Below are 27,999 nucleotides of genomic sequence, written 5' to 3' on the forward strand. Positions count from 1 at the left end.
TAGAATACCTAATCTAGTAGAATGGGTGTAAAGAAGAAAGGATTAAAGAAGGATGAAGTAGATCCAAAGAAGAAGGAAGAGGAAATAGAAAAGATTATTCAACCTCGTGAATCAGAGGGGGAAGAGGAGGAGAAGGAGAGGTAAAATAAATGAGTAATAAATTTTTTAAAAATTAGCAAAAAAAAAACAATTTTTACTTTTTTCTGTTTCTCAGAAAGTTTGAGACTTCAGAGACTATTTTGCAGATTTCATCTGAACTCATTTTCCAAATTTTTGCACAATTTGTTAAATTAAACGCAATAAAACGATTTTTACTTTAGGTTTAGATTTCTTCCTGAGCACAAATCAATACAAACGACAAACCACCCCCCCCCATTTTTTATAATTTAAATCCCTCTTGAAATGGATGTTGTTTTTTAATCTTTTTACGAATCAAATTCTTATTATTCCAAATTATATTATCTAATTATTCCCAATTATATTATCTAGTTATTCCAAATTATATTATCTTGGTATTCCAAATTATATTATCTAGTTATTCCAAATTATATTATCTCGCTATTCCTAATAACATTATCTAGTTATTCCAAATGATATTATCTCGCTATTCCTAATTATCTTATCTAGTTATTTCTAATTATATTATCTAGTTATTCCTAATCATATAATCTCGCTATTCCTAATTAAATTATCTAGTTATTCCAAATGATATTATCTCGCTATTCCTAATTATCTTATCTAGTTTTTTTTAATTATATTATCTAGTTATTCCTAATCATACTATCTCGCTATTCCTAATTATATTATCTAGTTATTCCTAATTACATTATCTTGGTATTCCTAATTATATTATCTAGTTATTCCTAATCATATTATCTCGATATTCCTAATTATATTATCTTGGTATTCCTTATCATATTATCTCAGTATTCCTAATTATATTATCCAATTATTCCTAATTGTATTTGTCGCTATTCCTAATTATATTATCTCGGTATTCCTAATTATGTTATCTCGGTATTCCTAATTACATTTTCTAGTTATTCCTAATTATATTATCTCGCTATTCCTAATTATATTATCTAGTTATTCCTAATCATACTATCTCGCTATTCCTAATTATATTATCTTGCTATTCCTAATTATATTATCTAGTTATTCCTAATTATATTATCTCGGTATTCCTAATTATATTATCTTGCTATTCCTAATTATATTATCTAGTTATTCCAAATTATATTATCTCATGAACTATTCCTAATTATATTATCTAGTTATTCCTAATAAAATTATCTCAGTATTCATAATTATATTATCTCAGTATTCCTAATTATATTATCTCGGTATTCCTAATTATATAATCTCGGTATTCCTAATTATATTATCCAGTTATTCCTTATTATATTTGTCGCTATTCCTAATTATATTATCTCGGTATTCCTAATTATATTATCTCGGTATTCCTAATTATATTATTTTGGTATTCCTAATTATATTATCTAGTTATTCCTAATTATATTATCTCGGTATTCCTAAATATATTATCTTGTTATTTCTAATTATATTATCTAAATATTCCTAATTATATTAGCTAGTTATTTCTAACTATATTATCTAGTTATTCCTAATTATATTATCTCGGTATTCCTAAATATATTATCTTGCTATTTCTAATTATATTATCTAAATATTCCTAATTATATTAAGAGAAGAGGGAAAATCTCGCGCTAAATATGAAGCACTTCTTATTGGTTTGGAACACTTGAATATTACTAGGAACATATACAAGTTAGTAAAATAATATTCATTTATTCATTACCTGGAACACTTGAAACACCTAAATATCACATAAAACACCTATATCACCTAAATTCTATCTGAATTACCTGAATATCACCTGAAATGCCTAAATATCACCTAAATTCTACTTGAACCATCTGAATTTCACCTGAACCACCTGGATATCACCTAAATATTACCTAATTACTATGAATATTCTAGATCCCACAATGTTCTGGTTCAGCAGATGATAGATCGAACCAGGAATCTAAATATATATATATATATATATAATGTATCTAGAAGATAGAACCTGTCTATCCAGTAGGTCTAAACTATTCATATCTCTGGGGAAAGTTGGACATTTCTATTTGTATATTCAAACTTCTTATACTCATATTATTACAGTCCAACCATTCACAAACTTATCTAATATCTTAATTAGAATTTAATTTCTGCAGTACAGATAGGTTTCAAAGTATGACATTTTTATATCTGTCTTCATTCCAGAGTAGAAAGATATAAAGGAATTGAGTCTTTGTCACAAATTATGATTTTCTAATATCTATATTTTCGCAACCCAATGCCTTAGACCTTAGTTATTTCAAGCTATGAATTCTGTTAGATGAAAGGAATCTAAGTTTGAAATATGAAAGGTTTACACCTTCAGGTGGAAAAAATATGGGTATTAGAAAATCAGAATTTGTTACGAAGGCTCAATTCCTTTAAGTCACAGGTATGGATGGGACATAGCTTTACTCTCCTCTTCATGGGCCAGTAAATTCTCTCTCTCTCTCTGTCTACAAAATTGGAATTTTTCAATTTTCACTGGTTTTCTAGTTTAATTGTTTATCTTGTAAAACTCTAACAAGATATTCTGCAAAAACTTTAGCTAGAAACTAGACAAATTACTCTTCTTCTTACCCTTGACTTTCCCAGCCAAAGTTTACTAATTTGTATCTTTCAAGTTTTCGTTATGGTTACAGTGCCAAAACAAAGTATGGTCGTTAAAAGACAAAAAAACGTAAATTTTACATTTCATTTACGTAAGTTGGTTTGTGGGGTAAGTTAGTTAAATAGGGATAAGATTCCTATTAATGAAGGAAAGGGGTTCCTTATGTATAAACTTCTGAGTTCCTGGTGGACTGGGACCTATTCATCTTCTCTCCGGGTCCCTCCTGACAATTTGGAGACATTCTCTGACACTTCAGCTGAATTTAAATCATCCATTATTTTTCGTATGTTTAGTTAACTGCATTCCTTTTCCCTTTCATTATTTTTCTAAAATATTTAAAATATATTTATCTGTTTAGATATAAAGTAGTTTGTCCGATCATAACGCATGAACCCCTTGACCGATTTGTGTCAAATTTTGATTGGGGAGCTCGGAACAACAACGAGAATGTTCTTTTTAGTCTGGATTAAAAATTCTAAGTTGAGAAGGTCAACTTTTATAGAGGGAAAACCTCCAGACAACGCTGGGTTCTCAAGTTAGTATAATATAAAGAGACGAATATATAAAATATATGTTAACTATTTTCAACTACTTTACAGGAAATTTTATTTTACTCTACCAATGGTTCCCAAAAAGCAGCGAGGGATGTTTTGTAGGCAAAATTGGTCGAGGGTACCTGTGGTTAAGTAAAATTTTTATTTTCCCGAAAATTTGTCGTCTTTTGTGAGGAAAATGAGTGATTTTTTCCCCGAAAATTTGGCAGAACGGGTCGTTATTTTACATAATTTTTCTCTCTTAGGGGAATCATAGGTCGCCGTCGGTAATGTGGGGAGAATATATAAAATATATATTATATATAAAGAGATGGGTTTCTAATGGGGAGAATATATAAAATATATATTATATATAAAGAGATGAGTTTCTATGGGGAGAATATATGAAATGTGATGGTATGCCTGATCCAGCCTGTGTCAAGCAGATGAATACTTATCTCAGGTAAACCTCAGTATTGGGGGTCGTTTTCGCTAATCAAATTAACGAACCAGAACAATCTCAAACAATGTTTCAGGGGAAGTCGGCTAACGTTAGGGATAGAACTTTATTGTTTAAAGAATTGAAAAACGCCGATATTGTCGAAAAGGAAAAAAAAGATTTTACACTTAAATTGTGTTTCCAATTTAGACGATTTTTTTCTGTATGTGTATCAAAGTGAAATATATTTTTTTATTAGTTTCATTCGTTACGTCCTGAGTACACCCTTTTACCTATTCCTAAAAGTATCATTTTACAAAGGCGTAGGCCATTGGAGCCAGGGATTCACTTTCATAATTAGTTTGATGTGTTAAATTGTTATTGCTGACTAACAAAATAATCGCCAACATGAGAATAAAATGTTATATGTTATCAATCATAACTCCTCACATCATCCAGACAGAACAAACACTAGACTGAGAGAATATCAGAAATATGAAGACGACATTTTGGCTTCAATGAACTTATAGAATGTCGTCTTCTAACTATGTTCAAACTTGTGTTTGTTCAGTCTGGATGATGTGTCCTCTTATAGAAGAGGCATTGAGAAGAACAAAAATGTTTTGAATGTCTAATATGTAACTGAATAAATTATATTTTTCTTATGCTTAAGTGCGTAAAAGGAAAACTAAACTAGCTACGAGGTTACAAAGTCGTAACAATGATGTCGCATAGATTTACCTTCTCCATCTATCTAGTTTGCATTGAGCCCAACTCTATCATAGTTTTCGATAGATCGAATTGTCTTTGATACTATATAAAGAGGTCGATCACAACTTCAAAGAGGTTGATCGCAACTATAGAGAGGTCGATCACAACTTTAGAGAGGTTGATCACAACTTTAAGATCTTGATCACAACTTTAAAGAGGTCTACCACAACTTTAGAGAGGTTGGTCACAACTTTAAGATCTTGATCACAACTTTAAAGAGGTCTACCACGGCTTTAGAGAGGTCGATGACAAAAATATAATTTTTTCTGACAGCGTGTACGTAGAAGTTGTCAGTAGAACTAAACGGTTTTAATATTTAAATCAAAAATATTACTTAGATTTTATTTAGTCTTTGGGAGGAGGATAGACATGAGAATATGGAGGATGTGATTAAGAAGACTGAAGAGGTTCTTCCTCTCATGAACACTATGGAGAGGCTTATTGAGAATCCAGAGGTCAAACTAAAAACAAAATTTTCATAATTTTATTAATTTTCATAAGTTTGAAACCAAGGTCGTTAACTATCAAACTACAATCCAAACCCTAAAGCTAATTTGTGTGTGGATCAAATTTCTCTAATTCTTTTCAGGGGGGGGGGGGGGGTTAAATGAGAAAAAGAAACCTTTTTTTCTCAAAATTGTAGTTAAAATTTTAGAAAAAAGGGTGGCTTAACCAATTTCTGATTAGTACAATCTGCTTTTATCAATGTAAGATTGGTTAATCTGATTTTATAATTGTATCCGTTAAATAGTTCACAGGAATCTATTCTCTTTCTAAACATTGTCCCCCTTTTAATCGTGAAGCTTTTTATTTGAATTTTCTATGTCCCGCGACCTATTTTCTAAAGATCGAGTCAAAAATGATGTGAAATGAATAGAGAATTTAATTTTAAAATTGTTATATTTCATGCAGTCCGGACATGTCAAGCTATAGTTGGTTCTGCGTGCTTTGATATCTATATCCAACCAAAGATTAGAGATCTGAATTGCTATTTATTGTTTTAATATAGAAGTAGTTCGAAAAATTTGCTCCAAATCAGCTCCAGAAGATGTTGACTAAAACATTTTGACCAATCATTTTTCGTTTTTTGTTCTGTTTATACTACCGCCCTAAATGTTTTGTACAAAAGTAAAGTTTAAGACAATACATTTGTTGTAGAGCCTTTAAGCGAAATTTCATGCAAAAATAATCCTAGAAAAAAGACAATATCTTTCACATTTTTGATCGAATTTCAAAGGTTTCCAGGGACCACTGGGAATCGAGTATTGTCATCTTTGCAGGAAGAGGGTAGCTTAAAATTACGCTGACAGTAAGAAAAACCTTGAATAAAAAAAAATGATCTCTAGGAGCAAGGTTATAATGCAAGGACAGTTATTTCAGAGGTGTACGCATCTTTTGTACTGCAGTATACCTGTCTCTTGGCGCTAATGTAAACACAAGGCGGATGTCAAAGCCTGACATGGGATCCATCTTCCACATAAAAAATCAATGAAATATTCTGGTCATAGGAAACTATTATGTGAATTATCAAAATTATCAAAATTTAATGCTTTTAACCTCCTTCGATACTAAACGAACACTGATGCATCTATTCTTGTTTACAAATTCCGCCCAGAGAGAACTGGTTTCAATATGTACGCAGAGTATACACAACTGCAATTAACTTTCCTTGCATTAGTACCTTGTCTAGGAGTGGGAGGTACCTACACCAGTAGAACAGGTGACCAGGAGCCAGAGAGCAAAGGTTCAAGAGAGACATAAAATATTTAACACCATGAAGAAACTACAGATTACAAAGGAAAATATTATAATCTTAATCTTGGTTTTAGGACAATCACGAAAGGAATTGAACATTATCATAAACTCTAATTTTGTAACCTGATTGTGTAAACCTTTGATATTTCAAAAGTTATACTTTTATCAGAATTCATAGTTTAAAATATCAAACGTTAGGTAACAAAGATATAGGGATTAAAAAATTCGAGTGTTAAGTTCCTCTATCTGTTTTTTAAAATGAATGCAGTCGTTTAAACTTTAAATTTTTCATGAATTAAATAAGTTTTTGCCACAAACTCTGATTTTCTTTTACCTATATATTTGCAACTCAATGTTTCATACTATAAATGTTAGATAAATTAATCTTAGTTTTATCAAACGTTTACACCATCCAGTTGCAAAGAATTCAAAAATTTTAGTTTGTGACAAAGACTCAAATATTTTATTTAAGAAATTTTTATCTTTTTTAAAAATATTATTAATATTGCGCCGTATAAAGTTGAACCGAGCCACGTATGCTATCCTCCTGGACGTATCTCCTATAGTAGACTCGGAGAACAACGTGCTCCAGCACTACATCTCATCAAACCTCGTCCAGCTGGGGCTCTGGGGGAATGTTGTGGAAAAGAACATGAGAGTCAAGGTACTGGGTTCAAAACATGAACAAGGATAGTAAAGTTGATTCTTTGCCAACCCCAAATTTTCTAATTTCTAAATCTTTGCAATCTGATAGTTTGATATTTTAAACTTAAATATCCAAGGTCCATAACATTGGGTTGCAAATATATAGGGATTAGAAAATAAGAGATTGTGGCTAAGACTCAGTTTTTTTCTTTTATCCATGCTAGTGAAAATGAAAGAAAATTAATTTCAAAGGACCTTCCATTTTTTAAATAGTATCCTTTCTTTATCTTAATTACAAGATATTGTAGTAAAGAATTCTGAACATTTTCTTCACAATCTCGGCTGCATAATTCCGCGAATCGTTTTAGCAAGGAAACCACAATTGAAAATAAATCATTGCTACAAAAGCTAGGATACATTATCCATGATCAGGTAAAGGTTTGAAGGGTACCATTATGAATCGGATATACCCAGCTATAAATGATGGGTCGCTTGAAATTACGTCTCCATTTCCTGTTGATACTTTTAACCTATTGTAATAATTTTCAGAATCCTCAACTTTACAGAGTCTGTACTAATTAGCAATGTGAATAATCTGTAGATTTGATTATTTTCTTTATCCAATAAAGAAACAAAATTATTCAAAATAACTTTTTATCTCTACATCAGAAAAAAAATTTACTTTTGCCTAATTTGTTTTTATTACTTATTAGATGTTTCTTGAATTATTATGCGAAAATTCCAATTTTGTGAGAGATTTGAATTTTCTTAATTATGCTGAGATGAGAAGTTTATAAAGCATTGAAGATTTTCTCCGATAATTTCTCCAATATTTCAAATATTTGAGGGAACTGAGTTTGAAAGCCTAGGGTTTAGTTTTGAGCTTCCCAGATCTCTCATGGGTATTCGAGGAGCTGTCAGGTTAACAAAAGAAACATAGAAATTAAAATATATAGATTACGAATCTAAAATTTATATTTAACTTTTCTATTTGGTTTGTTTATTTGTGCCTACTCAATGTAAATGCTTAACATTCGATTTCAATAAAAACAATTTTATTTTCTACTTTTTAACCAATACAACAAAATACTTAAAAAGCTTTAAAAGCTCATTAATTTGAGCCTGATTTCAATCATGTTTACATTTTATTTGATTTTAATAAATTTTCTTTGTAATTTTAAATTTTAAAATTTCGCAGAATTTTCTTATAACATTTGTGTACTCAGAAAGTCTGCCTAAATATTTTTTGTTAAATTGGTACGCTTTCTTTCAAATATAAAAAAGATAGAATCCTGAGCAATATAGTTCTCTAGTTCTCTAATTTTAGAGTAATGCGGGTTGAGTATGATCACTACAGTAAACAATGTCCGTCCTATCCAACTCCTCCAATACATCCTGATGACAGGGTTCTGCTCCAGGATAGGATACAAGCACACCTGGTTCTCTTCCAGGAGAAAGCAAGGAAAGAGGAAGAGGAAAAGAAGAAGATTAAACTAAAAGCTGATTTAGAATCCAGAGCTGCCAGGTAATAAAACGGAAAAGCGTAACATTTTAGTTTAGTTCACTGTCGCAGAAAAATGCAAATGAAAATAAACAGTTTAAAGAAACAGATCCGTACATGATATCTAATTCATACTTGATCAGACTAAACTTTTAAGGGTACCGTTGTAAATCAGGCATTACCATTTTGTTCTAGGGAGGCGGAGCAGGAAAGGTTACGCCTACTAGCCCAGGATAAGAAAGGGAAAGGAAAGAAAGGTTCAGCTCCACCCCCTCCTCCAAGCAGCAGTAAACCAGGAACAAAATCTCCCCGGGATACCAGGAGATCAAGTATCAAATCCTTGAAATCAGATGTTCAAGAAGTTCTGGAAATTATTGAGAATGAAACTAAAGAGGAAGAGAAAGATCCAGCAACAAAGGTTAAAATAAATATAATTTTATTAAGCTTTATGCACTTTATCGTTCATGCTCAGTTTCTGCTCAATTTCATTGTAGCAGTGCTGAGAAATAATTAATCCGTTATAATGTTAAGACCGTATATTATTCAATGGTCGGTGTTTTATCAATAAAATGAAGACGACTTTTCTATTCAAGTTTTCATTTCAAACAAGCTTTTTTCAAATTACAAGTTTACAAGTAAACAAAGAGAAGCTGTTACTTGACAGCTTCTATTTGTTTCCACGTTTATGTGTATCCATGCTGTTTGAAAGTTTGGTAGCAATTAAAATTTAAATCGAAAGTCGTCTTCAATGTATTGATATACGACGACGACTAAAGTACAACATGCTGTAAAGTTGTTGGGCTTAAATAGTATTGCGAAACAAAATAGTTAAAAAGTTAAATAAAAAATCTCTATTTATTCTTTAAATTAGGCTAAAGAAAAACTTCAACAAAGGATAGATATGTACAAAATCAAGATTGATACTCATGAACTCAATCTAAGGTGAGAGATTTTCGTTAGACTTTTTCACTTTCTTATTCATGAGAATTGCCTTTTTATATCAAAATAACTGTACCTTGCAGTATTCAAGAGTTTAAAAGAAAGATTTTAAAATAAAGTTATTGTATGTTCCATGAGAAACCGTGTAATGGCCGGAATTATTGTATTTGATATGCTCTATATTCCTCCTTAATCTTAGAAAGTTATTGTATGTTCCATGAGAACCCGTGTAATGGCCGGAATTATTGTATTTGATATGCTCTATATTCCTCCTTAATCTTAGAAAGTTATTGTATGTTCCAGGAGAAACCGTATAATGGTCGGAATTTTTGTATTTCATATGCTCTATATTCTTCCTTAATCTTAGGAAGTTATTGTATGTTCCAGGCGAAACCGTATAATGGCCGGAATTATTGTATTTGATATGCTCTATATTCCTCCTCAACCTAAGAAAGTTGCATCTTGGGTTATTTGTGAGCTAGAACATCCACAGGTACACGCCACAGGGATATACAGAAACGGGGGGGGGGGGGTCAACCCCTTTAGCCCCCATTACCTCCCTGTAAACTGATAATTCGCAGAGGATGAAATTACAACGTTGCTTGGGAGAGTGGGAAGGATTTTCTCCGCTTTTTACAGCTGACAAGCGGAGAAAATCCTTCCCCCTCTCGCTAAGCAACGTTGTCACTTTAAATTCCGCCAATATTTAGTTACGTCATATAAGGATTTTGAGTGTCTGTTGCTATGAAGACGAAGTTTTCCTTAAATTGAAGCGCTCCCAGAGTATTTAACCTTCATGAACCACCTTGCATCAGTCCAAACCATCTTTAACCAACATTATTGATGACTGGAATAGTTATGATTTAGAGACAGAAGCAGATTAAAAAAAGAATAAAACAAAAAACGTTATTTGACTTTTGAGCATCAGGACATTGGCGCTGAAATTAGTGATTTAAGTGGAAAAATTTAAGATAATTGATCCGAAGGTTGCAAGCTCTCCCGTAAAAATCGATGAGAATTCTGTCAATATCTTTTTTTAAACCCTAAAGCTAAAAAATGCTTTATATATCCTAAAATGCACATTACTAGGGTTGCAAAAACGTATAATTGATTTAGTTAGGTAAAATCAAAGTCGAAAAAGTATTGCAGTCTGTATATATGTGATGTTTTCATTAGCCATAAAGTACAAAAATAAAAAGGTGAAGAAAATATTATAAATTGAAAAAAAAACACAAATTACAGAAAACGTAGAAATATTTTGTTCTGCAGGAGCTGAAACCCCGGCCGTGGGCAGCTGATTATAAACCTCCAGCCCCTGCTGATGAAAACTCAAACGTCAAGAAAACTCCCGAGGAAATAGAAAGAGAAATTAAGGTGGGTTTTCATATAAGATATTTTTAAAGGGATTAATGTTTAGATATTTGGGTCAAACGATGGTGATACCAATTACTTTTTAGGTAATTGTATCACGGATTAAAGACACTGAAAAAGCAGAACCATTCTGACTTCACCAATAACAGTTTTCTGAAACAAATTTGGGTTTATGTCTTCTTTACATTGAGATATGTTTTTTGAAATTGATAAAATGTCTGAACGATCCCTTGAAACCAATGATTTTAAAATGAAAACTATGAAATTATTTACCAAGGCTCAAGAAGCTGAGCTCCAGAAGCTACTTCAAGTTCATTTAAAGCTTCCTTCGACTGCCCTATGGTTCGAACCTCCAACTATTGGTAATTATTCATCTATTTTTTAAACAAAGATTTTAAAAAATAATTTAGAAGATTAACTTGAACTTATCTAGTGAGATGGGACGAAGAGAAAAATTACTGGACAAACCAAGGATTCTATGGAATAAGTTTCAACGAAGGAAAACAAACCTTATCCTTTAAAACAATGCACTTTGGTATCTTCGGTCTATCTGCCTTCAGGTTCTCCAACCTACCCTTCCAGAGCTGGGAGCTTAGGTAGGATATAGAGCTTAGGTAGGATATAGAGCTTAGGTAGGATATAGAGCTTAGGCAGGATATAGAGCTCAGGTAGGATATAGAGCTGAGGTAGAATACAGAGCTCAGGTAAGAGATAGAGCTCAGGTAGGATATGGATCTCAGGTAAGAGATAGAGCTCAGGTAGGATATAGAGCTCAGGTAGGATATAGAGCTCAGGTAGGATATAGAGCTCAGGTAAGAGATAGAGCTCAGGTAGGATATAGAGCTCAGGTAGGATATAGAGCTCAGGTAAGAGATAGAGCTGAGGTAGGATATAGAGCTCAGGTAGGATATAGATCTCAGGTAGGATATAGAGCTCAGGTAGGATATAGATCTCAGGTAGGATATAGAGGTTAGGTAGGATATAGAGCTCAGGTAGGATATAGATCTCAGGTAGGATATAGAGCTCAGGTAAGAGATAGAGCTCAGGTAGGATATAGAGCTCAGGTAGGATATAGAGCTCAGATAAGAGATAGAGCTCAGGAATTATATAGATCTCAGTTAAGAGATAGAGCTCAGGTAGGATATAGAGCTCAGGTAAGAGATAGAGCTGAGGTAGGATATAGAGCTCAGGTAGGATATAGAGCGCAGGTAAGAAATAGAGCTTAGGTAGGAAATAGAGCTCAGGTAAAAGATAGAGCTCAGGTAGGATATAGAGCTCAGGTAAGAGATAGAGCTAGGGATGTACAAGTATGGAGTAAAATAGGAGTTTAAGTTGTTATCTACACTTAATCATTTTTCTGATATAAAATGAAACTTTATTGCTGGATTTATTTGTTAGAATTTCTTTCATGTCAGGATACAATACATCTCATCCTTTTTCAAACAATTTTCTTCTCAAGGAAGAATTTAATCATTTAAAATGTCAAGAGTTTCTCAGTTGTTTGTTTAGACCAGAGAATCCAAACAAAGCTGTTATTGCTCTTAGTGCTGCTGCAGTACAGGTAAACAATAACAAGCAGTTGCAGTACAGGTAAACAATAACATTAGTTGCAGTGCAGGTAAACAATAACTATGGTTGCAGTACATGTAAACAATAACAATGGTTGCAGTACAGGTAAAATAATAACAAGGAGGTTGTATCTCAGTACAGGTAAACAATAATAAGTACCATTCAACGATACTCTTTTAAATTTCGGGCTCAGTACAAGTAAACAATAACAATGGTTGTAGTACAGGTGAAAAATAACAAGGAGGTTGTATCTCAGTACAGGTAAACAATAAAAATGGCTGCAGTACAGGTAAACAATAACAAGGAGGTTGTATCTCAGTACAGGTAAACAATAACAATGGTTGCAGAACAGGTGAAAAATAACAAGGAGGTTGTATCTCAGTACAGGTAAACAATAACAAAGGTTGCAGTACAGGTGAAAAATAACAGGGAGGTTGTATCCCAGATCTTAGTACAGGTAAACAATAACAATGGTTGCAGTACAGGTAAACAATAACAAGGAGGTTGTATCTCAGTAAATGTAAACAACAACAAGGAGATTGTATCTCAGTACAGGTAAACAATTATAAGTACCATTTAAAGCTTTGCTAGATCAAAATCCCCTTGACTTTAAAAATTGATTATTTTCAATTGTGGTTTCTCTTTACAGAAACTGAAATTTTTATGCTTTAGAAACAACGAAGGAAATTAAATTTAAGACTTTTCAAGCTAGAAAAACGACGATATCTTGCACATTATTTATCAGAGAATAGTTTAAAGGGGATTGTTGTGAATCGGACATGTCCCTGTTCGAATAAAAGGTCGCTTGAAATTACAATAACCTTTCAGGCTGAGTTTGCTATAGAGCCTGGTCTGGTTACCCTGGTCAAATTCTCCAGCGGAAATAAACCCCCGGTCAAGGGAATAATTGATGTTCCGATGAAACTAAAAGATCTGATTAAGGTGAAATTATAAATATTTATGTTTTTGTTATTGATGCAACTTAAACTGGGATTCAGGGTCGAGTTATCGTTCACTTTATTTTAGCTTTTGTAAGAATAACAATTAAAGTTTGTCCTGCATTCCATCTGTCCTTTAGAATATCATAAATTATTAGTTTTTTGTCCTACACTCCATTCGTGCTGTTTGTCGATAAACAGGTTTCCTGCATCAGCTGTTTATCTCCACTGCTCCAATGTTAGACATAAAAAGCAATGTTAAAACAATTATTACTTAGTTTACAAAAATAATTGGACATTTAGTTCTAAAATGTATTAATGAAGGAGAAAACGCACAAGTTACTTAACGTTAGGTCTTAAACTGCGTTGAAATAGTTAGAACATTAAGGGAAGGGAAACTGATGTCTAAAACTGCGTTGAAATAGTTAGGACATTAAGGGAAGGGAAAATGATGTCTAAAACTGCGTTGAAATGGTTAGAACACTATGGGAAGGAAAACTGATGTCTGAAGCTGCGTTGAAATAGTTAGAACACTAAGGAAAGGGAAACTGATGTCTAAAACTGCGTTGAAATGGTTAGAACAATAAGGGAAGGGAAACTGATGTTTAAAACTGCGTTGAAATGGTTAGAACAATAAGGGAAGGGAAACTGATGTTTAAAACTGCGTTGAAATGGTTAGAACACTAAGGGAAGGGAAACTGATGTCTAAAACTGCGTTGCAATGGTTAGAACACTAAGGGAAGGGAAACTGATGTCTAAAACTGCGTTGCAATGGTTAGAACACTAAGGAAAGGGAAACTGATGTCTGAAACTGCGTTGCAATGGTTAGAACAGTAAGGGAAGGTAAAGTGATGTCTAAAACTGCGTTGCAATGGTTAGAACAGTAAGGAAAGGGAAACCGTGCTAGAAACATAAAATTTTCTCGTTCAATCTTTATCAGACAAATGCTGAACTTCCTTTAATAAATTTTCCAGGAGATGCGACATCAAGGGGTCGATATATTCCCTGACTGTGATTCTCATTGTTACATCGAGGGATTACCCCTGAAGGATATTCCTACTGAGAAACATCTATACTACTGCATGGCACTAACAGCCAACGCGCTCAGGTTCATTTCAACCTTTTTTAATATTTATTTAGAAACAAAAGTTTTCATAGTTCTGAATTATTTTAATAAAAAAGATTAAATTTGAAGATCAGAGATTGACCTCAAAAAAGTATCTAGACTTATATACAGGGTTACCCACAGGGATGAGACTTCAGAGACGACTGTACAGAATTTGATAGATCTTATTTCTTAAATGCACAGATACATGTAGCTGTCATCTTGTTGATTTCTTCGCTAATGTGGTCAGTTTATTCGTTTATAACTATTTTTAAGACAGCAACCTAATTTTCGGATCGTCATATTTTGAGGGTTACAAGTCGTCATGTAAGTCTCATCCTTTGAGGGTAACCCTGTACTTTTCTTGATAACTATTTTACATGAACAACATTAATTCTACTTTATCATCCACTTTTTTTCTGATGTACATAATATTAAAAATATTAGACGATCCGCTGAATTTATTTGATCCCTTAAAAAAAGAATTTTAAGTTTGATGAATTTATTTGTTTAGTTTCTCCTGGTCCCGCTGGAATCTGCTCTCCGGGTATGAGAAGTTAATCATGCAGTTCAGGTAACATTGTTTAGCTTTCTTTAAATAAAAGATAATTAAATGTCTGACTCGTAGTAGTTCTCACATTGAAAACATCGGAATTTATCTTCAGATTTAATTTCTATTTTTATCATTTAATTGTAGAAAGAGCCCTTGAACGTAATTTCAAGTGATCCTCCATAAAAAAGGCAATTCTTACTTATAAGAAACAGTGGAGAAATGATCAGAATTAAACAATATTCGAGTCAGAAAAACGACGGTATATCTTTCAAATGATCAGATTAAGGTTTCAAGGGTATCGTTGTAAATTCAATTTGGTCCCTGCTATCTTAAAATCACGCTCACAGCCCACCTAAATTGAACTTATGGATGTAAGAAAAGATCAGATTTATGCCAGATAAGGAAGAACCTTAATCTTTTCTAACTATTGTAGGGAGAAGGTTCAAGGAGAACCTGAATCTATTCTAACTATTGTAGGGAGAAGGTTCAAGGAGACCCTGAATCTATTTTAAATATTGTGGGGAGAATATTCAAGGAGAATCTGTATCTATTCTAAATATTGTAGGAAGAATATTCAAGGAGAACCTGAATCTATGCTAACTATTGTAGGGAGAATATTCAAGAAGAACCTGAATCTATTATAACTATTGGAGGGAAAAAGGTTGAAGGAGAACCTGAATCTATTCTATATATTGTAGGGAAAAGGTTGAAGGAGAACCTGAATCTATTCTAACTATTGTAGGGAAAAGGTTCAAGGAGAACCTGAATCTATTCTAAATATTGTAAGGAGAATATTCAAGGAGAACCTGAATCTATTCTAAATATTGTAGGGAGAAGGTTCAAGGAGAACCTGAATCTATTCTAAATATTGTAAGGAGAATATTCAAGGAGAACCTGAATCTATTCTAAATATTGTAGGGAAAAGGTTCAAGGAGAACCTGAATATATTCTAAATATTGTAGGGAAAAGGTTCCAGGAGAACCTGAATCTATTCTAAATATTGTAGGGAGAAGGTTCAAGGAGAACCTGAATCTATTCTAAATATTGTAAGGAGAAGGTTTAAGGAGAACCTGAATCTATTCTAAATATTGTAGGGAAAAGGTTCAAGGCGAACCTGAATCTATTCTAAATATTGTAGGGAGATGTTTCAAGGAGAACCTGAATCTATTCTAACTATTGTAGGGAGAAGGTTCAAGGAGAACCTGAATCTATTCTAACTATTGTAGGGAGAAGGTTCAAGGAGAACCTGAATCTATTCTAAATATTGTAGGGAGAAGGTTTAAGGAGAACCTGAATCTATTCTAACTATTGTAGGGAGAAGGTTCTAGGAGAACCTGAATCTATTCAGAAACTCCTTCTCGTTACTCCTCATCTAACCTCGGTTCTAGAGTGCAACGAATCCTCCCAAACATTTAGCGATAAGGTAAGAACTATTGTTGTGCGTCCCCATTTCATCCGTTTTTTTTACACGAACGATTAGTTTTCTTTCTTTGGTCCAATAACTTGTGTCAATGTCAATATTTTGCATTATGAAATTGAAAACAGATAATTCTTTAATATTTAAAAACCAAATATGATGCCGTTTGTTCAACACTATCTAGTAGAAACAAAAATTAGAAAATAATCTAAATATTTTTTTCTTCAATTTACAAAGAAACAAAAAAAATTTTAGTCTAATTTAGTCTAAAAAGAATTATCATTTCAGGACATATTAAAACATACAAAATGTGCAACAATATTGTTTTAATCTGTTCAAAACTAAAAACAATATTCAAGCTTTTCAAATTTTCATAATTAATAATTATTAAAGATGAAACAAGCTAAAATAGATTAAATTTATTATAATGGTTGATTTCAACTTTCAACAATGTAGATATACATTAATTCTATATTGTACCTGCATACTTCAATATGTTTTATTAATTGTGTAGCTCGACTTCTTTATATGTACCAGATATTTCGTGGATGGACAGAATTTTCTTTATCAAAACTCGAATCCTTGTTTGGTTTAAAATATCAAAAAACACTGTTCTAAAAAAATAAGTTGAGATTTCTTATTTTATTAATATTTCAGACAGAAAATGTTTCCAAGATGCTGGATTTAAATTAGATCGGATTAAAATTTTCTGAGTGCTTTTGGTTAGGAATAAATTTATATATTTGGTTAATCTTATCAAATTTTGCCAAAAAAAATTCAAATAAAAAGTTTACATTAAATATACATCAAAGATATTTTAGCTTAAAGTCTAAGATATTACACAATATTACAAAATTAAGACATATCTTCTATATCTATATATAAATTTGGCTTGTCTGTCTGTCTGTTTGTTTGTATCCAATAAACGTCAAAACGGCTGAACCGATCGAGCCCAAATTTTTTGTGGGACATCTTAGGACCCCGCGGAAGGTTTATGAATGATTGAAATTTTAAAATTTGTGTTTAAATGTTTTTTATTTTTGTAAAATTTTGAAAATGCGCGAAAAAATATTATAAAATCCGCAAACTTTTTTTGTTTTTGTTTTATACTGTACAAAGAGAAGATGCTCACAGATAAAGCCACAATTAAAAGTTTAAATAGACGATGGGCGCGAAGCGCCCTGAATTTCTAGTATATATATATTTGTATATTTATATGTTGGCTATTTTTTTTTTGAAGGAAAACCATCGGTATCCTCCCCTAAAAGAGGCGGAAAAAATTATTTACAAAAAAACATCATTTAAAAAAAATTTCAAACATGTTTTTTTTCTGTCAAAATTCGATTTTTTTTCTTTCAAGATTCGAAATTCGATTTTTTTCTTTCTTTTCTTTCTTTCTTAAATCTAATTTAAAAGAAAGTGATTCTTCTGTTCCAGGCTGAACCTGGACTTCCAGTTTTTGCTGACCTCTACAACCTAGCCCTGGAGTACTCTAGTCCTAAAGTTAAACAACAGATGTCTCTGGCGACACCGATCTTTGTAGACTCAGTATATCAGTTTCTTCTTGCAACTCTGGTTCTCTCTTATGCTTAAAACTCGATATTTTCTATAATTTTATTAATTATCATTTTCCTTCGTTTAAAGACAGTTTGTACTTACATTATAATTACAATAAAATCAAACTAAATTACATATTCTTTTTATCAAAAAACAATTAACAAAACAACAACTTTCGACGTAATTTCAAATAACCAGTTTGTTCAAAGAATTACATGCCTTTTTTCTATCTGAAAAAAAGATTAATTCTGACAATTTCAACCCTTGTCTATGTAGCATAAATCCGCAAGAAAAAGAAGGATATCTCCATATTTGCTCAGACAAAGATTTGAACGATACCGATGTGAATCGGAAATGCAGAATCACATCAAAATACGTGGACAGTTCTTATAACACTGTAGGTCCATACTTTGGAGAATACTCCTATGATAGAACAATTCTCAAAATTATTACCCAAAATCTAGCCAACCATTTCTTAATGTCTTGAGTCTGTAGAAAACAGTAAAATTCTTAATTTTCTAAAATAAATCTTCCCTTATTCACAATTCTTGGTTTCAACATCTTATAAACATTTTCTAAAGTTTGAAGCTAGTGATTGATTATTTGGGATCGCCCAGTCTGGGAAATCATCTAATGAAAAGATCGGAATTCCAACTGATGCTGTCCATCCAACTGTCACGAAAACTGTTATAAATGTTAAACCTGAAGAAAAAAACTGTAAAACGTTTTCTAAACATTCTTAAAGGGACTGTAGACGTAATTTCAAGTGACCCTACAAATATATAGTGTTATGTCAAATTCACAACAGTACCCTTAAAAAATGTATTTGAGATATCCATCATCTTCTCCTTGAAAATTGATTTTTTAATTGTAGTTTCTCTAAAAAAAATGGAACCATTAAAAAGAAAGATTATTGATCGGAATCGAACATGCTCCTCTTGAAATGTAAGGTCACTTAAAATTACTAGCACAGTCCCATAAATTGACTTACCTACTCCTGCCTTTAACATATCAACTGTTCTCATTCCACTTGCTGCAAATACAATTGCGTTAGGAGCTGTAGAAACTGGTAACATGAATGCCAAGCTTGTTGTTAATGTTGCCGGAAGCATCAAGTAGAGAGGGTTGAGATGAAGCTGCTGGGACAGCTGAAGGAGGACAGGGAGCAGCATGCTGGCAGTAGCTGCATTACTGGCTACCTGAGTTATTAGGGAAACCAGCAGAGATAGTATTATTCTAAAGAAAACAAATAAGTTATGAACAGGGCAGTACAGGACGGTACAGGTACAGGACGGTACAGGACGGTACAGGTACAGGACGGTACATGTACAGGACGGTACAGGTACAGGACGGTACAGGTACAGGACGGTACAGGTACAGGACGGTACAGGTACAGGACGGTACAGGTACAGAACGGTACAGGTACAGGACGGTACAGGTACAGGAGGGTACAGGTACAGGCAGGACGGTATAGGTATAGGACGGCACAGGTACAGGACGGTACAGGTACAGGACGGTACAGGTACAGGATGATATAGATACAGGACGGTACAGATACAGGACGGTACAGATACAGGACGGTACAGATACAGGACGGTACAGGTACAGGACGGTACAGGTACAGGATGGTATAGATACAGGACGGTACTGGTACAGGACGGTACAGGTACAGGACGGTACAGGTACAGGACTGTACAGGTACAAGACGGTACAGGACGGAACAGGACGGTTCAGGTACGGGACGGTACAGGTACAGGATGGTACAGGTACAGGAGGGTACAGGTACAGGACGGTACAGGTACAGGACGGTACAGGTACAGGGCGGTACAGGACGGAACAGGACGGTTCAGGCACAGAACGGTACAGGTTCAGAATGGTACAGGTACAGGAGGGTACAGGTACAGGCAGGACGGTATAGGTATAGGACGGCACAGGTACAGGACGGTACAGGTACAGGACGGTACAGGTACAGGACGGTACAGGTACAGGACGGTTCAGGACGGTTCAGGTACAGGACGGTACAGGTACAGGATGGTAGAGGTACAGGTACAGGACCGTACAGGTACAGGACGGTATAGATACAGGACGGTACAGGTACAGGACGGTACAGGTACAGGACGGTACAGGTACAGGACGGTACAGGTACAGGACGGTACAGGTACAGGACGGTACAGGTACAGGACGGTACAGGTACAGGACGGTACAGGTACAGGACGGTACAGGTACAGGACGGTACAGGTACAGGACGGTACAGGTACAGGACGGTACAGGTACAGGACGGTACAGGTACAGGACGGTACAGGTACAGGACGGTACAGGTACAGGACGGTACAGGTACAGGACGGTACAGGTACAGGACGGTACAGGTACAGGACGGTACAGGTACAGGACGGTACAGGTACAGGACGGTACAGGTACAGGACGGTACAGGTACAGGATGGTAGAGGTACAGGTACAGGACCGTACAGATACAGGACGGTATAGATACAGGACGGTACAGGTACAGGACGGTACAGGTACAGGACGGTACAGGTACAGGACGGTACAGTTATAGAATTGTGCACTGTAAACTGACCCAGTTACTAAATTAGTGATGTAATAAGTGTATGGTAAACTGTTTGTTTCGAAACATAAAATACACTTAATTATTGCAATAATGTCGTCTTTCTATTCCGTTGTTTTTTGGTTATTATTGTACTTTTGCAGCATAAATCCTCAGGGCACTGCTGTAGAAAAACCACAATTGAAAATAATCGATTTCCAATTAGAATACGAGGATATCTCATTCATTTTTTATCATAAAAAGATTTAATTCGGACAAGCCACCATGCGAGATTCATTGAATATATTTTAAAGCTTTTTTGATTGAAAACTGTTACCTAAGAACTTGAGGAGGCAGACCACCGAGTTTAGCAAGCTGTTCTCCTGCCCATATATTGAGACAGGATCGTTCTGCGCCCTCAGCCAGAGCAAACCCACCTCCTAGCAGTACAATAACCCCCCAGGCCAGCTTCTCCTGAACCAACTTCCAATTGAGAAGAGTCTCTCCTCCTGCCCCTGCTGGAACTGCAAACATGATTAGGGAGATAAGTATTGCTGGAGTAGCGTCGGTTACTCCAGGAGGGAGAAGATCTGCCCAACCTGTCATAAAACCAGGGGATCGTGTTAACCAGAGCACAACTAGTAGTAGGAACAATCCTAGAACTGAGTATTCATGGCGAGACATAGATCCTAGATCCTTATACCTTGATGTTAACAGAGTTTTGATATCAGTTTCTCCTTTTTCAGAAATATTTTCAAGTTCATCTTTAACTTTGTTATTCTTGCGACAAATAGGAAGAAAGAGAAGTTGTAACCAGAGCCAGGCAATTAGAAGGTTCACAAACATGAGAGGAGCACAGAATACCATCCAGCTTCCAAATGTAATAGGTTGACCTTTCAGTTTCCCGATAAATTCAAAAAATACCAGGTTTGGCGGTGTGCCGATCAGAGTGCCGGTGCCGCCAACATTAGCAGCGAAGGCTATAGCAAGCATCATCATGTTTCTATGATGAGCTCCGAGCTCTACAAGAACAGCCTCCAGGATGGGAATCATCATGGCCGTGCTGGCGGTGTTACTGATCCACATGGAGAGGATAGCAGTTGGGATCATGAACCCTAGGAGAACAAGACGGGGGGAACTCCCAACCATTAGAAGAACTCGTAATCCCACTCGTCTAAAAACATTTTTTTTTCTTTTAGAATTTTAATTTAAGCTTGAACACATTTCTTCTTTAGTCCATAGGGACCGGAAAGAAAATGAAAAGTTTGAAAAGAGTGTAATAATATAAAAGTTTATTACAGTTCATGTAACATAATGGAAATTTTAAGAAAAGAAGTGAAGACCTAGATTAAAATATAAACTTTGAAATCGGAAACTGAAGAAAGTTTTTGGACTTAAATAGGTTTATATATTTTCATAAATATTTTTTCTAGTTAAGTTTTTAACGAGAAACGTCGAAATTGGATAGAAGAAAATTCATTTAAAACAAACTTTTTACAATAAATTAAAAAAGTTATCCAAACTAGGAAATACATGTATCTATCTATAATATATACTTTGCTTGTCTGTCTGTTTGATTATTTGTTTATGTCCAATAAACTTCAAAACGGCTGAACCGATCGGGCCCAAATTTGTTGTGGGACCTTGCGTGATCCTAGGGAAGGTCTATGGAAGATAGAATTTTCAAAAATTTGCCTCAAACAAAATTTGATTTTTGAAACATGTTTACAATTGAAATAGAAGATGGACGCGAAGCGCCCTTAAAGCCTAGTTATATAGAAGGGAGCTACAAGCCCTGTAATATATAAAGGAGCTAAAAAATATGTAATTTCTGCAAACTCCCCAAACAGATTTAATAATTCTGTCCTTGTCTCAGCAAGCTGTGACTTTCGACCAAATAAAAAAAATTGTACTTTTCTGTTGGCGTTTTAAATGAAAAATACAACTGCATAAATTTAAAGATTGCTAAATTACCAAAACGTAAATCAATTCAAATTGAAGAACCCGAACTCTCTCCCTGGTTAGTCCAGGGCAAATAGATTATCAAGTACAATAGGTGGCAACTGAGAAATGAACCAATTATACACGACGTCACAAGTGTCAAAAAAATCAAGAAAAACTAAACTTTCTCACATTAGTTGACATGTCTTCCAAGATTAAGTAAAAAAGTGTAAGAACAGTAAATAAAGAACACATAAAATGGCACTTATTTACTGTAAGATAAGCACTTTATTCTAAAATTATCACTGTTATTAATAATTTTGTCGGACACAAAAACTGAACTGACACTTGTGACGTCAGAATACAGCTGAACTGAGAGTGTACAAATTCTACGTTGCCATCTATTTTACTAAAATCTATTTTGCCCAGGGTGTAAATGTACTGAAAACTACTATTAATATTCAAACCTTCAAATTACTGTAGACTTAAACTCTTGTATATTAATTTTTAGTTTGTTTTGTTTAACCTGTGGAGGTTTGAGTTTTCTATAGCAATGGCTACCATTAGCCCACCAATAAATAGCATACAAGAAGATTTCATATAATACATACTTGTCTGAGCCGTTGTCATAATTCCTAAACGAATTGATTATTCGACTCAAACTATAATTTTATAATACCTATATCTTTGCAACCTTATGGGCACAACCTTAGATCTTTTAAACTATAAATTCTGCTAAAAATCAAAGGTTTACATCATCAAAAGAAATTAGGAAATTAGAGTTTGAAGCGAGTATTCAGATTCTTTGCAATAATATAAAAATATATTCTAAAAGTTAATTCTATTTTTAACGAGACTCATATTTTGTAATGAGAATATGAGAAAGTAATAAAAACAAGGCCGGGTGGGGGGGGGGGAGAAGAGAAAAACATGTTTTTCAGAAACTCAGGAAAAAATAATATATCCGTCAAGCTGGTCATTAGGGAGGGTACAAACGTGAATTCTGAAAAAAAATGAAATTTAAATTTTTTCTCAGAAAATTTCACTTCGTTATTTTGAGTGTTGTAAGTATGATAAAGAGATTCATGGATACGATATGTATAAACTGGGTGTCACACAAAATGGGAATTAAGTGACGATTTCTATATATCGTCTTTGTTCCGCGTGGCATTATTACGTAAACACACTATTTGTAGTATTCCATTTAAACCACAGTTTATAATTAAAACTAGGACTCTTGGGAATTCAAAAATGTGGTTTACCATAATTATATCCTCAAAATTGACGGAGATATTAGGGAATCTGTACAGATTCTAATTTATTTAACAGCGAAATATTTTAAATAATTAATATCTCCGTCAATATTGAAGACCTAAAAAGACAAACCACATTTTCAAAAGTCTTTATTTTGATACACTTTTTTTCATTTATTCAATATCGGTAATCGAAGACGATTTTCATACCGTCTCTAAATTCCAATGTTTTCTGGGACACCCTGTAGCTTGAAACGGAAATTAATGTGAAGTATAGGTTGGGAATGAATAAAGTAGTACCTAGAGGTGGGAATGGAATCATGGGAATAAGAGTTGTAGCTGGGATTGGAAGAAGTTCTAGAAGTACAGACTGGGAATGAATAAAGTAGTACCTAGAGGTGGGAATGCAATAATGGGAATAAGAGCTGTAGCTGGGATTGGAAGAAGTTCTAGAAGTATAGGTTGGGAATGAATAAAGTAGTACCTAGAGGTGGGAATGCAATCATGGGAATAAGAGCTGTAGCTGGGATTGGCAGAAGTTCTAGAAGTATCAGGCTGGGAATGAAAAAAGTAGTACCTAGAGGTGGGAATGCAATAATGGGAATGAGAGCTGTAGCTGGGATTGGAAGAAGTTCTAGAAGCCAGCATATTCCCATTAAAACAAGAACATACATACATCTAGATAAATTATAATTTATCAATTAATAATCAAAATTTCTATCTAGATAATTAATGGATAATTAATGAAGGATACATTACATTCATTAAATACATAAGATCAATCAAAATAATCTTCTCAGTGAATGTAAAACAAAAATACAAATAAAATATAGTAAAAATGTATTTAATCATTTAATATATTTAGTTTGTGAATAAGTAAACACTGATCATGGAAAAATTGGTTTATGTCCTGAAAAATGTGGAGAAGGATAACTAATAAAGATGTTGAGATGTATTAGACCAGATCAAATGAAACCTTTATGTATCTAGCTAAAAAAAAAGATTCTTTTTTACATTTACCAACAATCTTCAAAGTATAAGCTTAAACAAATGTTGACAGTTTAGCTAATCAAAACTATATGATCGCCACAGGCTACTTGGACTGAAATTTGCGATTTTTTTCCTGCAAATATCTGAACAAAGACAGTAAAAAAGGGATAGCAGAGCCCTTTTTAAAGAATTTTTCAGAAAAGGTCGGAGAAATATTTACATTTTACTCCAAAACCCTGGGAGCAACTCCAAAAACCTGGGAGCACACCAAAACCCTGGGAGCAACTCCAAAAACCTGGGAGCACACCAAAACCCTGGGAGCAACCCTTCCTCGGTGAAGTCTAGCATGAAAGTAAGGATTGAAGTATAGGAAAAAAAGGATGAATAAAGTACGAAAGTATGAAAGGATGAATGAAGTATGAAAGGATGAATGAAGTATGAAAGGATGAATAAAGTATGAAAGGATGAATGAAGAATGAAAGGATGAATGAAGTATGAAAGGATGAATAAAGTATGAAAGGATGAATAAAGTATGAAAGGATGAATGAAATATGAAAGGATGAATGAATGAAGTATGAAAGGATGAATGAAGTATGAAAGGAAGAATGAATGAAGTATGAAAGGAATAATGAATAAAGTATGAAAGGATGAATGAAGTATGAAAGAAATACTGAATGAAGTATGAAAGGAATACTGAATGAAGTATGAAAGGAAGAATGAATGAAGTATGCAAGGAATACTGAATGAAGTATGAAAGGAATACTGAATGAAGTATGAAAGGAATAATTAATGAAGTATGAAAGGACTAATGAATGAAGTATGGAAGGAAGAATGAATGAAGTATGAAAGGTAGAATGAATGAAGTATGAAAGGAATAATTAATGAAGTATGAAAGGAAGGATGAATGAATTATGAAATGAAGGTTTAATAAAAAAATGTACCTTCCCGGAGGTTGAGGCCAGTATACTAGGATTGGAACAAGAAGAAAAGGAAGAAGAGAAACAAATATAAACTTCCACCTAGAAAATAAACAATTTCATCCAAAAAGAGACCGAATTTGAAGAATTTGAGTCAGGCCTACCGCCGACGGTTCAAATTTAAAAACCACCGAATCAAATCATTTCTTAACTTTTAACTTTGAATCGATGGTTCAAATCTCAGGAAAAAGAAATGAGCGACCTAAAAACAAGCAAACTTTAAGTTTGAAAAAAATATTTATTCTTTCTTTTAGCTACAAGAGAGAAAAAAATTGACAAAAAACTAAACCTAAAACAAAAATAGAAACAAAAACGAGAGAACGAATAAAAAGAAAAAGAAAAAAATGCCCTATCAGGAATAAGGACAAAAATAATTGTAAGATCAAATTCTTAAAAAAACTAAAAAAATAACACTCCTTTCTAATATCCAGAGTTTTCTCATCCTGCGATCACGTGACCCAAAGAACAAATTCTTTCCTGGCAGAAAGAGAACTAGACCAGCGCGGCGTAGAGAGCAAAAAATAGAAAACAAACTAGAATTTGAATAATCTTCAATGGTGTCAGTTTTTTATCTTTCAAATTAATTCAAAAATAATAATGTTTGAAAATCCAGTTTAAGATTTTTGGCATCTTTCAGAACTCAGCTGCAAACAACATTTTTTATCAAAAAAGTATTTTTTTCTCCTCCCCATATATATATATATTTGTATATATTATGTACAAAGGACTACGTGGCCCTAATATATTCCGATCTCGCCTTTACAATCCATTGTTGTCCAAGCTATTGAATATTAAACACATTCAGACCAAATTTAAAACAAATTTTAGAAAAAAACATGCAAATAATTATCTGAAAAATATTTGTGCTCTTTAAAAGAAGCTTATTTAAGGGACCTGTACGTACTTTTAAGGGACCCTATGCTGTTGTTAATAGTTTTAGGTTGTTCTTAAACATCTTTTAAAGTGAGTGTTCGCGAAAAAAGAAAGGGAGTATAGGCTTAAGGCGAAAAATAGGCGCTTCTTTTATCGCTACTAATCTTCTATCTGTTGTGTCTGTAAGGAAAAAATTGTTAAAATACGACTTATATTAGATATTAACTAAATACGAATGCGTCGAAAAATAATCAATGACTTTAGGTAGTAATATCTGAATGATTTGTTTGAAATCAAATTGATTATTTTACGATATGAGTTATATATTGCTACTTTCTGAATTTGTATGGACGCTACGTTTTTCAGCATAAATCATTTTTAACAATTTGCTCAGACAAAGGTATAAAGGTTTCTGTTGCCTATTGGACATACCACTCATGAATTATGAAGGAGGAAATATAAAAAACGTCAAAAATCACTTTAACCCTAAGGAGGAAATATAAAAATGCAGATTGAAATAACAATAAGAATTTAATGCTTGTCCAAGTTTTGCTTGATTTTACAACTTTTTAACAGGCAAGCCTAATAAGAGAACAAAGAACAATATGAAAAAAAATCTTATTTAGCTGCCTGAAATTTGACCTTTCCTATGTTGGTTTCTCATTAAAAATTATGCTGTAAATATAGGAAAGTATCTCACTCATTGTTTCTGAGATAAAGGTTTAAAGGTTTGCGGACATACCCCTCTTTAAATCTGGGTCACTTGAAAATACGTTGACAGTCCCTTTAATAGAAAACTGTTCAGTTTTGTTTAATAAACTGTCTGTGCTTGGTCCTAATTATTCATTAGATTTACAGTCAAGAATTTACCAGATTCGAATTAAACCCAGAACAGTATTCTTCAAACTGCTCCTTGCTGTAATCCTGAAAACATTAGAATTCATGAATGAAAAAAAGAAAAACGTTTAATTTTACAATTATTTAAGCTATTTATTTAACAACTCACTAACCTTGAAATGGATTGATCAGGATTGAAAGTAAGATTTTCAATCCTGTTTCGAGATTTGGCGGCCTTTATCCGATCCCTAATCCAATCAGGAGCATGAACTGAATCCCTTATCAGGTCTGGATCATAAGCTGAATCCCTAATTAGATCTGGAGCAGGACCAGAATTCCTAATCCACTCCTTTGGAGGATGTGAATCCTTGATCCACTCTTTTGCAGGATGTGAATCCTTAATACACTCCTTCGAAGGGAGGGAATCCCTAATCCACGCCTGTGCCGGAGTTGAATCCCTAGTCCAGTCATGAGGTGGGATTGAATCCCTTTTATCGTTCGAATCCAGGTCGTACTAATTTAGAGTTTTAAATATATTTGATCCATTTTAACTGCAGAACGTAAAAAAACCAAGGAATAGAAAGGTCTTCAGAAACAAGTCATTTTTGCAAATAAGTAAAAAATAGTGTGTTGTTGTGCAAACTCCTAATTCATTGCAACATTTTTCAACCTTAAAAAAACCTACCGAATGGCCCATAATACTGTGTGTTACGAAGACAAAATTTCATTTTAACCAATCTTAAGTGTAATTAATGTTCC

General features: G+C 33.6%; 2 protein-coding genes across 4 annotated transcripts; one reads left to right on the forward strand and one right to left on the reverse strand.

Annotated features, from left to right (window-relative positions):
* Nucleotides 1-17,960, forward strand: LOC111718298 (axonemal 84 kDa protein). The gene is made up of 21 exons (XM_023493847.1): nt 1-140; nt 1,708-1,788; nt 2,002-2,043; nt 3,647-3,730; nt 4,827-4,932; nt 6,168-6,275; nt 6,753-6,896; nt 7,725-7,798; nt 8,205-8,402; nt 8,574-8,796; nt 9,250-9,320; nt 9,705-9,810; nt 10,587-10,691; nt 10,966-11,050; nt 11,122-11,284; nt 12,198-12,249; nt 13,086-13,199; nt 14,170-14,303; nt 14,815-14,874; nt 16,168-16,276; nt 17,708-17,960. The coding sequence occupies exons 1-21, from the start codon at nt 22-24 to the stop codon at nt 17,861-17,863; spliced, it is 2,334 nt and encodes a 777-aa protein (XP_023349615.1). The 5' UTR covers nt 1-21; the 3' UTR covers nt 17,864-17,960.
* On the reverse strand, nt 17,871-27,999 carry LOC111718299 (solute carrier family 13 member 2). Of its 3 annotated transcripts, XM_023493849.1 has the most exons (8): nt 27,414-27,999; nt 27,274-27,327; nt 25,495-25,572; nt 24,141-24,241; nt 22,837-22,945; nt 20,707-21,543; nt 18,819-19,063; nt 17,871-18,529 (listed from the first exon to the last, which is right to left on the reverse strand). In XM_023493849.1, exons 4-8 carry the CDS (start codon nt 24,235-24,237, stop codon nt 18,390-18,392), a joined length of 1,428 nt encoding a protein of 475 aa, XP_023349617.1. In that variant the 5' UTR covers nt 24,238-24,241; nt 25,495-25,572; nt 27,274-27,327; nt 27,414-27,999; the 3' UTR covers nt 17,871-18,389. The 3 variants fall into 3 exon arrangements, with proteins under 3 accessions (XP_023349617.1, XP_023349616.1, XP_023349618.1); XM_023493848.1 differs by lacking the exons at nt 27,274-27,327; nt 27,414-27,999 and adding an exon at nt 25,947-26,046; XM_023493850.1 differs by lacking the exons at nt 24,141-24,241; nt 25,495-25,572; nt 27,274-27,327; nt 27,414-27,999 and adding an exon at nt 23,956-24,134.

This window comes from Eurytemora carolleeae, unplaced genomic scaffold (genome assembly GCF_000591075.1).
Source record: "Eurytemora carolleeae unplaced genomic scaffold, Eaff_2.0 scaffold36, whole genome shotgun sequence".
NCBI classification, from domain to species: Eukaryota; Metazoa; Arthropoda; class Copepoda; order Calanoida; family Temoridae; genus Eurytemora; species Eurytemora carolleeae.